Genomic DNA, 16,617 nt, shown 5'->3' on the forward strand with positions numbered 1-16,617 from the left:
CTCACCTCCCGCGAGCGCCCGGCCCTAATCATGTGATAGACGCTCAATTCACTCAGGACACTTTAAACACTTGGACAAGAAGTTGTTTCGTAACTCTCGGGGAAGTTTTTTCGGCGTCAGCCTAAATGCTAAGTGTGTAATTTGGATGTTTCATGCCATCGTGATCCGGGTTGTTGCTGTCGTCTGCGGTCCTTCATAACGGCGCACTTTTCACTTGAGGAATATTTACTGACAAGTAAGTTACTGTATTCATGAAATACCATAGTCTGAGGTAAAATAAGCTAAATCAAACTGTCCTGTTGTAGTTAGGCTATTTTAGTCGAATAATAACATTTTAGTCAATCTTTTATTCAACTAAATAGGCTAAATAATATTTCATATCTTTAATTTCACAATATATCTACGGCACTTTTCTATAGCTAGGCTGCTTTTGACAGATGTTTATGGGTAAATGTCAAATAAGGATGTCCGAGATTATAACAACAAGAAATCTTTTAAGAATCTAGTTTAACGTCAAGTTTTCAGAAATGTCATCTTTGTATTCGTGTTTATGTCAAAAAAGGGAAACAGATTTTTTTCCATGCAAACATGAATTTAGTGGCAAGTGTTTGTACGTGAAAATACGTGATTGTACAAAGCTTAATCATATATATTCCACAAACGTTTTATAAACATTCACACATTAATTCGGTCTTTAATATTAATACGTTTTCTAGGGGTAGCTTACTTTGAACAACATACCTTTTATACAAAAGGTTATTTTTTATTTTTTTTTACAATCCTCAATCCAAAGTCAAAATTACATAAATTAGGAAGGAGCTCCTTCATAGAAGAGGTGAATTCAATTAATTTACCAGAATGGCATGAATTGCATTTTAATTGTATTTTTGAACAACTTTAATATAATGAGGACTGTCATTGACGTCTGTTTGTTTTGATTATTGTTAGTTTTATTAATATTGCACTTTTGGCACTTTTTTATTGTTGGCATGAAACTGGTACTGGCTCTGCTGTAGTTGTACAGATGGCTTGAATTAAACTTGCATATTGTATCAGCATTGACATGATTTCTAGTCTGTCACTCAGTTTATGATCAGTGCTAGAGCTTATATGCAAATATAATTTTTATGCAAATGAATCACACTGTAGGAACAGGTGTGCCTTTGGCTAAGTTGGATTTTTTAACTAACTCCGAGTTCTGCAACACTTTATAATAAGTTTAAATGTTAACAGTATTGCATTAAAATGCTTGGCAGGTCTTCAGTTAATGTACATTCAGAGAGTTAGAAATGTCATGACACCTTGATTCATATATTATACATAATGTGCACGAACTACTGATCTTATATGGTCACTTGGATTATTCATGAAAATGAATTCAAATCTGGCCAAATGGTGCATGGCATACATAGTTTTTGTTGAACACACGTTCTAACAGGCAAAAATACAACTGTTTTTAAAATAAAAAATATTAAGCCCAATTCTCATATGCTTTTGCAGTAATTGGTTTGGTTTGTGATCAGCTTGGCCTGCATTTAGAATGTGTGTGGATTTTCAGCTTTTGCATTTCGGATTGTATGAAGTTTAGGTTTACTGTAAGTATGTGCATGGTTGACATAGCGTTTTTGGTGTAAAAATCAAATACAGTAAATCTAATAGTCAAAGCCCCAGGGTCAGTAAGGCTGTTGTATTCTGAGCTTTGTTTCAAGGCTGAGGTTTGCATCAGACATTCCATCTGGCACATGGAGCCTCTTTTCCTGTTTTCAGCATTTGAGGGGAGGCTGCCTGGGGGGGAGTACACAAACACACACACACATGCCTAGACCCTCCACCCACTCACACGACTCTTTCCTTGGATCAATACTCTGATCTTATCGCAATACACACACAAACACTCCACTACAAAAGAGGATCATTTTCAGAGCCGGATACCATTGTTAAAATGCTCAGCCTCTCTCTCTCTCTTTCTCCATGTCTCTCTTTCTCTTTTTCTTTAGTTTCAGGAAAGGTCAGAAGGGAAACTATGGCCCCCATGTAGCAGAGCTTCTCTATGTGTTCACTGTGGAAACAATAACAGACACGCTGCGGCCTTCTTGCTAAATTTGGTCTTCGGCCTAAATTTCAGTCTTTGTTCCTACCTTTCAGTCAGATAGAAGCCTATCTGTAAAGTTTTTCACATTGTGATCATCCCGTTCAATCTCAGATCTCATGCATCTCTCAGACACCTGGCACCTGGTTGAAGACCTGTTATCTGAGAGCGGTGGTTGTGTGCATTGAACCAGTGCTGTTCAGTTTGGTTTTTGGTTTTTACATGCATGGGTTTGCTATTAGATTCTGTACTTTGTAATTTTGGTCTTCACATTTTCTCCATGTCAGCAAACCAAACCATTTCTCTCCACTAGGAAACTGCATTAGAGCGTAACACTAGCATTCTGTGGTTTTGAGTGTGTGTATGCCTTAATGGATTTGCCTACTTCACCGGTCTGCAATGTTGAATGAAGAGCTTGTGTAATTTATAAGGTATCCCACAAGTTCTCAAGTTCTTCAAACAGTCTCAACTACTCATTCACACCGCCTGAGGTTAAACACACACCACAGCATTCAAGAAAAATTATAAATAATGACCCTAAAACTTAAAGATACTTGTAAATATTAAACTTGGCCACACTATTTAAGAGCTTTAACCTTGTTAACGTACAGTATAAAGCTGTTAATGTGGGATTCAAAAGATCTTTTTAAACACAAATTCAGAATCTTTGTTTTCAGGTAATTATATATAACAGAGGTAGAAAGACAGAAGATAGAAACAGATTGATTTATTAACTTACAAAGACTATAATTATAGTAAAATTAAGTATTTAAGCACCTTACTTTAATTGCTCGAGAATGATAATTATTGGTATTTGATGTGTTATGAAGTCTTGTGCTAGTTGGCACTCCAGTCTCTCCATACTAAACACATCTAGTGACGCATGTACTAACTTCTCTTTATTTTATGAGAATGTAAAGTTTAATTGATGGAGTTTTTCTGTGTGTGTGTGTGTGTGTGTGTGTGACAGATTTGAACTCTTCTCTCTAGTTCACCTTATCATATTGTCTTATGATAGAGCAGAGAAAAACATGACAAAATCCAAATAGAAAAATTCAAAACAATGTTTACTCTTCCTTACTGAGTCTGTCCGTGTGCAACAACTCTGATGGCGATATATAAAAAATGTCTGTCTCTTATTTGGAAAAGGACTGTTTGTTTGACTAAGATTTCCTAAGAAGGAGCTTAGCAGACTTTGATGCTACTGCAGACAAGTTAAAAAGAAAAGCTGGGCTTTGTAAGTATACAAAACACATTAGTATACACTACTGTTTAAAAGTCAGGGGTCAGTTAATTTTTTTCCAAGAAATTCATACTTTTATTCAGCAAAAATGCATTAAATTGATCAAAAGTGACAGTAAAGACATCAAAGTATCTTGAAATAAATGTACCAGTTTACACAAAAATATTAAGTAATATTAAGCAAACATTTTCTCAACAATAATAATAAGTGTTTCTTGAGCACCAAATGAGCATATTAGAATGATTTCTGATGGATCATGTGACACTGAAGACTGGCGTAATGACTGCTAATAGATTCATCTTTGTCATCACAAGAATAAATGTAATTTTAAAATGTATTAAAATAGAAAACAGTTATTTTAAGTTATAATAATATTTCACAATATTACTGGTTTACTATATAAAATAAATGCAGCTTTGATGAGCATAAGCATTACTGACCCACAACTGTGATGTAGATATAGGGCTTTCTTACAAGAGCCTGACTAACAAATACAACCCTTATTTTCATCATAATATTGTGAGGTTAGTTCAACCAATAATAACAATTCTGTCTTTATTTACTCACCCTCATGCCATTCCACACTTATGCAACTTTCGTTTTTGTTCTCCATAGAACACAAAATATGATCCATCCATCCATTTTTCAAAATGCTTGTCCTATGTGGGGTCCTATATAGAGTTGCAGGTGTGGAATTCCGAATTAAATATGAAAGGACTATGATGCATTTTTGTCCCTTTTGTAGCTCGGTAGCTCACTTTCACTGTATGGAAAAGAACAGCCTGCACATTCTGCTAAACTTCTCATTTTGTGCTTAATGAAAAAGAAAGTAATACAGGCTTAACATGATGGTGAATAAATGATGGTAGAACTTTCATTATTGACTAAACTTTTCATTTTAAACACTACAGACATTAAGTCAGAGTCTAGTTACAAAACCTTGCACTTAGTAAAGCATTCAAACTGAGGTCTTGAATGGTGTTTAACTCATCTGTGACATGTGTTGTGTTTTGGTGTGCCTCTATATCTGTATGGAATTCTATACTGTTGGTTTCAGGTTTGGATGAGTATGTCTGTGTTTGTGTGTACACTTCAATATGTTGTTTTGTTAACCCACACCTGACCCTGGGGCCAATGGGAGTGTTTTTCACAAGCCTGTGTGTGTGATCGCCATTGTCTCTTGCGATAGTCGTCCTGTTTATATAAGTGTGTCTGAGGACTGAGGAGTGTTCAATTTGCTGGGAGTGGACTTGGACTCAGTCGACCTAGTATAGATTGTTCTTTGTGTGTGTGTGTGTGTGTTAACAGCACCACCCTGGGTTAATGATTGTACAAAGAGACTTTACATTCACCCCTCTCTTTCTCTCTTTCTTTCTCTGTCTCTCAGACTTTGGACTGCAAATGCACTCACATATCATTGCGTCTCATGGCTCACTGATGAAGTGTCCCACATCCCATTCCTGCCTTGAGTCCATGCACTCCACTGAATTCTAATGAAAATAAAGTCCTAGGTCATTTTTACTTTAAATTACCTTTTGGAAATAAAAATCGATCAGCACCTATAGCCCCTGTAGTACTGTACCTATAGACTGTAGCACCTGCATCTTTGTGGGCTCAAACAAAACACACAGACAGATCAAACAGCAAAACATATTTGTCTCTTTTGTGTTCGTAAGGCCACATGATCATATCTAAGATATCTGATGAGCTGGTACTGCTGTAGACCTTTCATCTTTGGCTTTAAGCTTCCTTTGTGCATTGTAGACATGTTAGCTGTGTTATTCTTCTACTATTGACACTTTTTGACTTTTACAAAATATACTGTGTTATAATACCTTTTTCACACTCTTGCTAGTTTATTTAATTTGTCCACTCACAGTATCAAACAACACAAGCATCACAGTTTTGACATTTTTCTGATGTAAACATTTCTGTCACATCTAAAATGATGTATTGTGGCTTAATAGCATGCTGTGGCGGATATTTATTTGTTGAATCTTCTTTGTTAATGTCATGCTTTGAATACATTCACTTTGAATTGTGGTTGAAATTTATGATCTGACGGTTATAAGTTGTGCGAAATGATTTATTTTATTTGACTCATTTGTAAAATTGATATATTTTCACAAAATAAAATTGCGTTGAACTCTTTAGTCAGGATATCATAGTTTACAATGCTTTATATTAACTATATAAAATTAAAATAGTATTTATTTATAAACAATACCGTTCAAAATTAAGAAATCAATCATTTTATTCAACGAGGACACATTCAGTTGAGCAAAAGTGACAGTAAAGATATATATTATCTTATAAAAATGTTAAATATATATAAAAAAAATTATTTTTATAGTTTATATTAAATTAATATTAATATTAATTAATTAATATTAATATTAAAATAATAATATTTCAAAATATTATTGTTTTTTGCTGTATTTTGGATCAAATTCAGGCAGCCTTGGTAAGCATAAGAGATTTCTTTCAAAAACCTAACCAACCAACTGAACAAACAAACAAACAAATAAATAAATAAGAAAGAAAGAAGTTTTAATGTAACCATAATTTACCATTTAACACAAAGGAGGACAGTTATCAGTTATGTAATAAAAAAAACAGCTGAGACAAAAAGCCCCTGTTGAAGTAACTCCCTAAGATCAGGGAATGAATCTTTACGATTTAAATAGTAGCATTTAGTTGCAATACTATAATGTGGCTTTTCTGTTTCCCAAGACCACTGGGTAAGTGGATCAGGTGGAAAAAGCTCTCTAATAGTATTGCAATCTTATGTACAGCCACACACAAACAGCGTTCATCGCCCTGGGCATTCTAACTTCCCCTGTACTTTAAGTGATTAGTGTTTCAGCACCTCTGAAGCATCAGCATGCTTCTCTGCTTCTGTGTGCTTGGAATGAAGAATGACTTCCTGATGGCTCACGACATGTCTCTAATGCAGGACTTATATGTTACTAACTGACATACTAATGTTTGTTCTCTGTATTTCCCAGAATTCCAGCGGCGGCAGCCATGATCAGGTGTGACCCAATAAAGCCAGACATGGTGAGTACAGTTTTTAGGGTAAACACTCTCAAATAAATTAGTTGTAAAGAAAAGGTTGGTATGATGGGAGGTTTTGCAGAGATCCCTTCTACACTGTAAAAAAATATTTTTTGAAGTTTCAAAGTTTTATAAGAAAATACTTTTCAATCTTTCTACTACTATCTTTCTATTGTTTTTACATCATATTTTTTCAGTGTACAGACATTAGTCAGGGTAGTGCCATATTTAATTTTTGACAGGAATGAAAACGAGGCTGTGAGGGATAGTACAGTGCTTTCATTGGATTGTACTGTTGTATAACAACATACCAATTGTTCAACTGACGAAATGTCTTTCTGAAAAAAAAAACACTTAGTAGACAAAACTCCATAGAACAATTTTGAAGTGAGTTGACACGATCTAGAACCTTTATAAAGTGCGGGACATTGTATCCCTCACAGCCTTGTTAAATTCAATATGGCGTGTAACCTGATTAAAGCCAAAAGAAGTTGTTTTGGACTAATCTGAAATGTTCTTCCACCTTCCTGATACTTGTCTAGTTCTTTGCATCAGGTTTATGTGATTTTAAAGAAAACAATGCTTCACTTTCCGTTTCCAATAACAAACCTGCCTTACCAACTAACACACAATGGCCATCTGAGCACCCTGGTCTTATTGGGACATCGGTTTGTTTGTTTAAGTGCAGTATCCATGTGCAATCTTTCAATTCTTTATAATAACACAAGACACATTTATAGAGACTAATAAGGATATTTTTGAATCGCACGAGTATATTATTAGGCTCTTACAAAATCTATCTCTAAAACTCATCTCGTACTTGCTCTTTTTCTCTCTTCCTCTAGCTGCAGATGGACATGCATTCCTTTCTTATTAGGTTAGGAGTTTATATGGGGTGGGAAGTCGAATTTGGCTCATACTCAGTCATTCAAAGTTAGTCTTTTTGTCGGTTTATTGTCCCCAGACTCAACTGCTGCTCAGAGCAGCTGCTTTATAAGAGTGCTTGTGTAATTATGTACATGTGAATGTGTAAATATGCTAGCAAGTTCACAGCGTGTTTAACGTCTCTCTCTCTTTCTCTCTCAGTCATTAACTTACCCAGCTTACCTGATTAAATCTGCACCTGAGGCATTTGGAGTCGTATTATCTCCTCCCATGGTCCCTACTTCCACAGCTCACCTATACTCTCCTCACTACTACCAAGAACACTACTCCTACATGAGCCCCCATCACACACACCCTCTGTCCCAGGATGTCCATCACTCCCAGAACGAACCTGTCGATTTATCCGTCAGCAAAAGATCCTCCGTTTCATCGCCTTCATCATCTCTGGCATCCTCATCTCCCAGAGCCACTCCACCATCACCTTATGAGATCTCCAGTCCGGTGTCACGTCCTCGCCCCGGCTCCAGCTCAGGCTCTATAACAGGAAGCACTTTCGGGTCATCTCAGACACGGCAGCTGACCCCACCACTTGGCCTTCCTATTCCTTCGGTAAGAATAGTGGTGATGCCTTACAAAAAAAATGACTGTGGTGATACCATGGTACTGACTGATTACCATTTTCCAATTCAATGGTGTTTACATGGTAATCCAGTGTACACGGGCAGAAAACATGGTGTTTATTTCTAGTCTTATTAGTTAGGTCACATACTGTATGACCCTTTTTATGTACAGTCACTTCAGTACACGTCTTTTATTATAAGCTTATTTTTCATTTCTGATTTAAATAGATTTTATTATTGTTATTATTTTTTATTAAATATTTTAATGACAGTGCTTCACTGCTTATTAAAGCAGCACTATGTAACTTTTGGCGCTCTAGCGGTTAATAAACAGAACTGCACGCATCCCGCGGATAGACAATTCCAACCGGAGCTAGTTCTCTAAGTTTATGTCTATGGCGATTCACGCAGGTATGTGTTACTCTGCAGCGGTGACGACCCGACCAGGCTACAATAGTCCAAATATACGTACTTATTATAAGTGTTCCGTAGTGATTCGGAATAAGACAAAAACGCAGTTTGGAAGATGAATTCATGATGCACTCGCTCATTATATACATTTGGCAAATTTTTTACACAGAAAAAGTTACATAGTGCTGCTTTAATACTTGAAAAGCATTTGTTCATCAAATAAAGTTTTTTTTACTGTATGCTCACCAAGACTGCACATATTTAATCAAAATACAGTAAAACACTGTAATATTATGAAATATTATTACAATTTAATTTCTATGTATTTCAATATATTTTAAGTGTAATTTATTCCTATAATGGCAAAGTAGCTGTCAGTGTCACTTGATCCTTCAGAAATCATTTTAATATGCTGATTTGGCGCTCAAGAAACATTTCTTATTATCATGAATGTTGAAAACTGTTTTGTTGCTTAATATTATTAAAACTTAGAGACCAACTGACATGTCTTGTGTCGTAATCCATCTGTGTTTGTTTTTCTGATGCAGGTTTTGACACCTATTGTTCCAGTGCTTTCTATGCTGCAGACGTTACCTGTGCTCTACCCTCCACTACACCTGTCTCCCTCCATCATGATTTCACCCGTCACACCTGAGGATCCTGCTAACCACAAGCAGTGTAAGCAGAATAACATTCTGTATCACACACAGGGATAACACTTTACAATAAAGGTACTAATACCTGAATTATATGGCGTTATTTTAATGACAAATGTCGGGAGTGCATTATTGTAGCGCGAAAGCACATAAATATAATGTGGATTTCCTTTGCTCTCGCACAAAACCGGACCGCACTCAGATACATGCTGCTCTCGCCTGGAGAGAGTGCGCACACTTAAAACGTGTCTCTCCTCTAGCTCAAAGTGTGCGCGCTCAAACGGTGTCCTGTGCACTCGCAAATCTCTCTATGCTTATGCAGATATTAATTATTTTTGCACCTGAATTAAATGTTGTCAAAAGTTATTATGCACTTTTAAAAAGCAGTCTCAAAACAGATTTGTTCAGGGCCTTTCCTTGATTTTTTTTTATTGTTGTATTAAATCTCTATATAAACTGGTTATTGTACTTTGTTTTACTAGGCCCACTTTATCTCTTTTATGTTTGTATTTTGTTCTTTTCTGTGAATGCACATATGCATCTCTCTGTATAGTACTTTGTAAACACAGTTTTAAAAGGTGCTATATAAATAAAGCTTTAACCAATCAGACCTCCACGACTGACCGATGAAAACGCGTGAAATCTAATTGGCTGGGAGGGAAGTGAACCCGTAATTCTTTTGACAATCAAAGATGGATCTTTAATTTCTTTCCAGTTTAATAATATTTAGCAATGTTAATGAAATGTAGCTTATATTAGAAATTGAATAAGAATTGGGTGCTTGGATGATTTGTACATATAACCTCTGTCCTGGTTGATCTCTGAGCAATTTATCAATAACAACATATAAAAACAACATATTATAGTCTATGGCTCTGAAGACTTCATATAAAAGATCAATGTTATGTCATTATATGTCAGATACCTCAACTGAATTTAAAGTCATTGCAATAAATTCTCAGTTGGTATGACAATAACAAGTAACAATTCCTATCAAATCAACATCAACTGCAAAAATAGATGTAAATGAGGCAAGATATGTTCACAATAAATGTTCTGATAGCATCGCTGTTTGGACATTTATTGGAATTATTATTTTTTTTGTAATCCAGTGTTTGTTTTCAGTTCTGATTTTAGTCAGATTTTTTTTTCATGAAAACCCACTTCATATTAGCTACACATTCAATGGCACTCTCCTCTAAAACAGTGAATATACAGTTATATGACAGTTACATGTAATTACATTGTCTGTAAATGCATTAAACACAGAATATAATGTAGTGGATGACAAATATGAGAAATTCATTATAGTGTTATATTTGGTCTCAAAATCTTAAGTATCGGTTTAGGGAATATATATATATATATACAGTGGGTAAGGGGGTCTGAATACTTTCCGTACCCACTGTATATATATAGATATGATCACAAGAACTTCATATGCTTTTTTGTCTGTGTTTAGATAAATCGTTCAGAGAGGTTTGACCAAACTGTTAAACTAGGTTATTTCCAAATCATCCAAATCACCCGTTTGATTTCTAATGTTTGATTATTATGACTAGTAGTATTAAATTGTAAAGAAATTACAGATCCATCTTTGAAATCTGATTACTTTTAACAACGTTTAATTCAGGTGCGAAAATAATTAATATCTGCATGAGCATAGAGAGATTTGCGAGTGCACAGGACACAGTTTGAGCGCGCACACTTTGAGCTAGAGGAGAGACACGTTTTAAGTGTGCGCACTCTCTCCGGGGCGAGAGCAGCGTGTATCTGAGCGCGCGCGTCCGGTTTTGTGCAAGAGCAAAGGAAATCCACGTGCGTGCGGAGAGATTCGCGCTCGCATATTATATTTATGTGCTTTCGCGCTACAATAATGCACTCTCGACATTTGTCATTAAAATAACGCCATAGAATTAATACTTACTTCAACATGAACTCATGATTAGTGAATCAATCAAGTGTTACCCTTAACTACAGTACAACAACTGGAGTCATATGGATTCATGCATGAATAACGGCAGTAACTACCTGTTAAAATTAAGGTTGAACCACTGATGTCACATGGACTATTTTATGTCCTTGCTACCTTTCTTGGCTTTGAACGTGGTAGTTCCATTGCTGTCTATGAAAAGAGTCAGAAAGCTCTCGGATTTCATAAAAAATTTCTTCATTTTCTGTTCCGAAGATGAACGAAGGTCTTATAGGTTTAGAATGACATGATGGTGAGTAATTGATGACAGAATTTACATTTTTAGGTGAACTATCCCTTTAAGGATGAGTTAGTAATGACGTGCATCTTGAAGTAAAATTATAACAATGATGCACTTGCAAATCATTATCTAAAATATTAATTATCATGCACTGAAAGTGCCATCCTTATGCAGAAATATGCATGAATCCATATTACTCCTGCACTCGATTAGCTAATCCTGAGTTCATGTTGAAGTAAGCATTAAATTAGGTATTAGTACATGATTATTAATGTACCTTAATTGTAACTTATTATCCACACAAGCACATTATTCACATATGCATATTAAGCAAACAACACATTGCCAAACACATGCTCTCACTCTCTACCGATGAGTAGATGGGTGACAGTTGCAATAATATAGCCTTACATATTTTCTTTGCATGGTTGATTGATTTGTCTCCTTTCTCTTGTCTTCAGTCTCTATAATGAAGTCAGAGAATCCCCCAGACAATCATGAGCTCCTCAAGCCAATCAAATCCGAGCCCCACCCTGAACACGCTCAGGATTCCCACAGCCAGGAAATAACCTCACCCGTCATTACTGTCCCACCGAATTATGGGTGAGTACTGAGCCCTTGTGCATGTAAGTTCATAAAAAAATAAGAACAAGTTGGTTAAATGAGATGAGATTGTGTATGTGCATGTGACTGTGTGTTTCTTTGTGAGACAGGTCACAGCTTGTCACTTTAATATGTTGTGTCGCATGTTTTTACATACTTTTTTCTCACTGTACATCTGTTTGTAAAAAAACCTACTGGATTCCATATAGAAACCTGTAATTAGACACAAAAACCAATGCTACTCATACTGTACACATAGTATCTATCTATCTATCTATCTATCTATCTATCTATCTATCTATCTATCTATCTATCTATCTATCTATCTCTCTATCTATCTCTATCTATCTATCTATCTATCTGTCTGTCTGTCTGTCTGTCTGTCTGTCTGTCTGTCTGTCTGTCTGTCTATCTATCTATCTATCTATCTATCTATCTATCTATCTATCTATCTATCTATCTATCTATCATTTAAAGTACATTTGGCCTACAGTTCTCTTTCAGTCAAACAAGTATATGTGTGTGTGTGTGTGTGTGTGTGTGTGTGTATGTATGTGTGGTGTAAAGCATATATTTCTGTATCTGATGTCTGATAAAATCCCCCAGCATGCATTTCAGAGACAGTGTGTCTCCAAGTATTTTCAAACCCTCATGGGGTAGGAACGTATCTGTGCTTGAGCGCATACAAGCGCATGGTTGAGAGTTTGTGTAGACATCTTATTTTGTGTGTGTTTTAGTGCACTTTTACAGTGGATGTGTGTGTGTGATGTATTCCAGTGGATTTGGTGTCATTGGCTATGGACATACTGTGTGACTAAAACAAACAAAGCGGTGAAATACAGAGAAAGGAGCAATGTTTATGAGGAAGGGAGGAGAAAGCGTTTGATGTAGAAAGGAAGGGAGGAGAAATGTAGAATGATCATTTTGTATTGGGTGCGGTGCCAAAAAACAGCTACTTTTAGGCACAAATGGTAGAAAGTGGGAGAATACGTGACATTGTAGACAAAGACTGAAAATATGTAGCTGAAACAGACAGGGAGGGTAAGGTGTATGGAGAGGTTTAATGGCGAGATGAGAGAGAAAGAGAGAGAAGTATTTAATAATAGGGTGTATTTAGGCAGGAACTTACAGTAAAAGGTGTTCCAGTTCAGTAAATGCATGGGAGTTTTTTCAACTGGTTTATTGTCTGCAAGTCGGAAATTGTAAGTCCAGTCACTTAGAAAAGTGCCAGCCTTAACTCAACAAGCTGCACAATTAGATGTATTATTCATGTCCGTAGCACAAACGGTGCAGAACGAGTTGCCCACTTTAGTTCCTTGTGGTTAAGACCTAAGTGTGAGCAGTAATTAGGATTTTTCCTTTAGCAAACAAGCACTGCTAATAAAAATCATAAATGAAGCATGGTACAGCACCAAAAAAGTGTACTGTAATTAAACAAAATCTAATGTGGAGCTAAGGTCATAAATACTTACAATACTCAGATAACTTAAAACAAAACAGTGTCATGCGCTGCTTTGAGGTAGATTGTATGTAATGCTTCTGACCCCTGGTGGTTAAAGCAAGAGGTGCCCCACGAAGACTAATTTTTTTTGTCTTTAACAGGGGAAACACACACTCAGTGATTGTACGTCGAAAGCTAGAGTCTCCAGATCCACTGAAGAAGCGTCGAATTCATCGCTGTGACTTCAATGGCTGCAATAAAGTCTATACCAAAAGCTCCCACCTGAAAGCTCATAGACGCACACATACAGGTGAATAGGCTATATATGCAAAGACATTTGTTAATGCACACAATTACTTATGTGACACTCTTTTTTTTCAATCTTTTTGTTGAGAAAACATTTTGTGTTTTTGAAAAAAAGGGGGGGAAAAAGTATTTTATGCTCACCAAAGCTACATTTATTTAATAAAAAATATTGTTAAACAGATTTTGTATTACTACTTTATTCTTGTGATGCATAGCTGAATTTTCAGCAGCCTTTACTCCAGTCTTCAGTGTCACATACTCCTTCAGAAATCATTCTACTATGCTGATTTGCTGCTCAATAAAGATTTTTTTATTATCAATGATTATATTTTTGTGGAAACCGTAATACACTATCATTTAAAAGTTTGGTGGATTTATTTATTTGTCCTCGTTCAGCAAGGACACATTAAATTGATCAAAAATGACAGTAAAGACATTTATACACTCTAAAAAATGATGGGTTAAAAAGGGACAAACCCAACCGCTGGGTCAAAACAACCCAATAGCTGGGTTAAAAACAACCCAATAGCCCTTTTTAACCCAGCAGTTTTTAGAGTATAATGTTACAAAATATTTCTAAATGCTAAATGATTTCTAACTGTTTCATATGTGTTTATCATCAAATACTTTTTAATCTTCTTATTCTACTTATTATTGACCCATATAAAGATAAAAATGCTCATACTCTTACTCTGATACTGTTCATGCGGATGAATAGGCTAAACACTCTTCTAAATGCTCTTCTTTCTCTTTGTGTGACCATTTAGGAGAAAAGCCTTATAAGTGCATGTGGGAAGGCTGTACGTGGAAGTTTGCCCGCTCCGATGAGCTGACCCGTCACTTTCGGAAGCACACGGGTGTAAAGCCGTTCCAGTGCCCTGACTGTGATCGCACCTTCTCTCGCTCCGATCACCTCTCCCTGCACAAGAAGCGTCACCTGCTGGTGTGAGCTCAATACTGCAACACGTGAATGCAGCAGAAATTGCACCTTCGATTAAGCCGTTGCTCAACGGGAGCTTCATCTTCAGTGACACCAAGTGCCGTTTTGTGTTTCCCGTCCCCTTCCAGTTCAGGAAACGCTGTGTATTAGAAGAAAAGAGTGGAGTTGATGGATCATACGATGGCTAGCTCATACTTCATGAAAAGAATTAGTATCCAAGTGGATTTTGTCACCATTACTATGGATATGGAGTAGTGCTGTGGATATGACCCAAGTCTTTTTCTTGATACCAAGCACTCTCTCTCTCTCCATTATATTTCTATACACGTCTCTCTCGTTATTTTGCCCTCTGCAGGTCAGAGGGCCCATTGTGCCAGTTACAGCACTACACGAACAAGCATAATACATTTACAGTTATGTATCTATATCTATATAGATAGATGGATAGATAGATAGATGATATACTGACAGTCAGTAGCCAGTCACACACACATATACACAGTGTTGGGGGTAACGCATTACAAGTAACGCAAGTTACGTAATCAGATTACTTTTTTCAAGTAACTAGTAAAGTAACGCATTACTTTTTAATTTACAAGAGAATATCTGAGTTACTTTTATCAAATAAGTAACGCAAGTTACTTTTTTTTCAATTTATTGATTGACAACTCTCCTGTCCACATGTTGAGAGAAATCAAAAGATGTTACTGTAGTTCTAAAATAAATAGGAATATGCATTAATTCATTTCACTCAAAACACAGATTCAGTATTCCTCTAAATGAATAAAAATAATGCAACTCAGAATATGACGCAAACCTGCAATAATTAAATGTTAAACAACACAAATATCCTTTATGTATTTAATCCCATTCTATTAACCAATGTCTTTGCTTCTGACCTTCGATGATCCAGTTCAACCGTACTAATAAGCAAAAATTACTCTAGACAAACATTTGTGTCTTTTTTTATTGCTGAAGTGTGTTGAAATTTCTTCTTCTGCATTCTACTGTACGGACGTAAATTTACTTTCCCTTCAGCCTGAGGCTTATTCATTTCACTTTTGCTGTGAAAAGGCTTTTATATTTGCCAAAAATATAACTTTTTTTATTTTAAAATCAAACAAGCAAGCCCTGTCCAGATTAAAAAAGTAACGCAAAAGTAACGTAATGCATTACTTTCCATAAAAAGTAACTAAGTAACGTAATTAGTTACTTTTTTAATGGAGTAACGCAATATTGTAATGCATTACTTTTAAAAGTAACTTTCCCCAACACTGCATATACACAAACACAACTCGGACAGTTTCACACTTTTAATGTTGTTTTAAGATGCAACTCGGGTCAAACCTGCACAATGTGAATTTATTTTTCTCTTTTTGTATGTTATTTGGAAACATGAATGTGTATACGCAGATCCTGTATATGCATTCAGCATGTGTGTTTCATGTTTTAGTGTAAGGACCAAAGCTGATTTAAAGCTCATGTATTTTCTGAGATTGTTTGAATTGGGTCAGTCAGTTCACACCAAGAATGATAACTATAAAGATAACTAGATACCATAACTATAACAGTGCCCACACCAATGCACAATAATGTTCTGTTTATTATAAGCATGCATTGCAGTCATCTGCCACTTTAAATGCTCAAGATCAAGATCTTTAAAGAAGAATGGATTCTGTTTGGCTGTCAGCGATTGTAGAAATCATAAGCTGAAACAAATGTAAACAATATTGTTTCTCTGTAGCGTTATTGTTATATTTGTGGACTCTATTCTTTTACATTTAGAACTATATCTTTATCGTTATAGTTATCGTCCTAGGTGTAAACGGATCTTTATACTTTGACTCTTAAAAGAGTTACATTTTGACAAAAAGTTTTTGGTTCCAAAAGTAGCTTCCGAGCACCTGACCTAGTAAAACATTGGCATGTTTTATTAATTGTAATCATGAATTAATACTGTAGTTTATTACCGTAAGTACTATGTACTGTGTAAGTTCTTGCAACTTTGCACATGCACAATTTACAATTTAGTAATGAAATAATAGTAATGATTTTATCCTACATACATTTTAAAAATAGAGGTAGAAAGTGTGAGAGGTCAAAACGGTGTCTTAAATGTTAATAGGCTGGTCTGAAAATTGAACACTTGATCA

The 16,617-nt window shown here is 35.7% G+C and overlaps 1 protein-coding gene across 1 annotated transcript; it reads left to right on the top strand.

The window, feature by feature from the left end:
• LOC107565970 (Krueppel-like factor 3) lies at nt 1-14,946 on the top strand. The gene is made up of 7 exons (XM_016251313.1): nt 1-235; nt 6,341-6,392; nt 7,476-7,883; nt 8,854-8,983; nt 11,636-11,777; nt 13,380-13,528; nt 14,292-14,946. Exons 2-7 carry the CDS (start codon nt 6,360-6,362, stop codon nt 14,471-14,473), a joined length of 1,044 nt encoding a protein of 347 aa, XP_016106799.1. The 5' UTR covers nt 1-235; nt 6,341-6,359; the 3' UTR covers nt 14,474-14,946.
• The last annotated feature ends 1,671 nt before the right edge of the window (nt 14,947-16,617 follow it).

The sequence above is a fragment of the Sinocyclocheilus grahami genome, unplaced genomic scaffold (genome assembly GCF_001515645.1).
Source record: "Sinocyclocheilus grahami isolate Dianchi unplaced genomic scaffold, SAMN03320097.WGS_v1.1 scaffold1037.1, whole genome shotgun sequence".
Classification (NCBI taxonomy): Eukaryota; Metazoa; Chordata; class Actinopteri; order Cypriniformes; family Cyprinidae; genus Sinocyclocheilus; species Sinocyclocheilus grahami.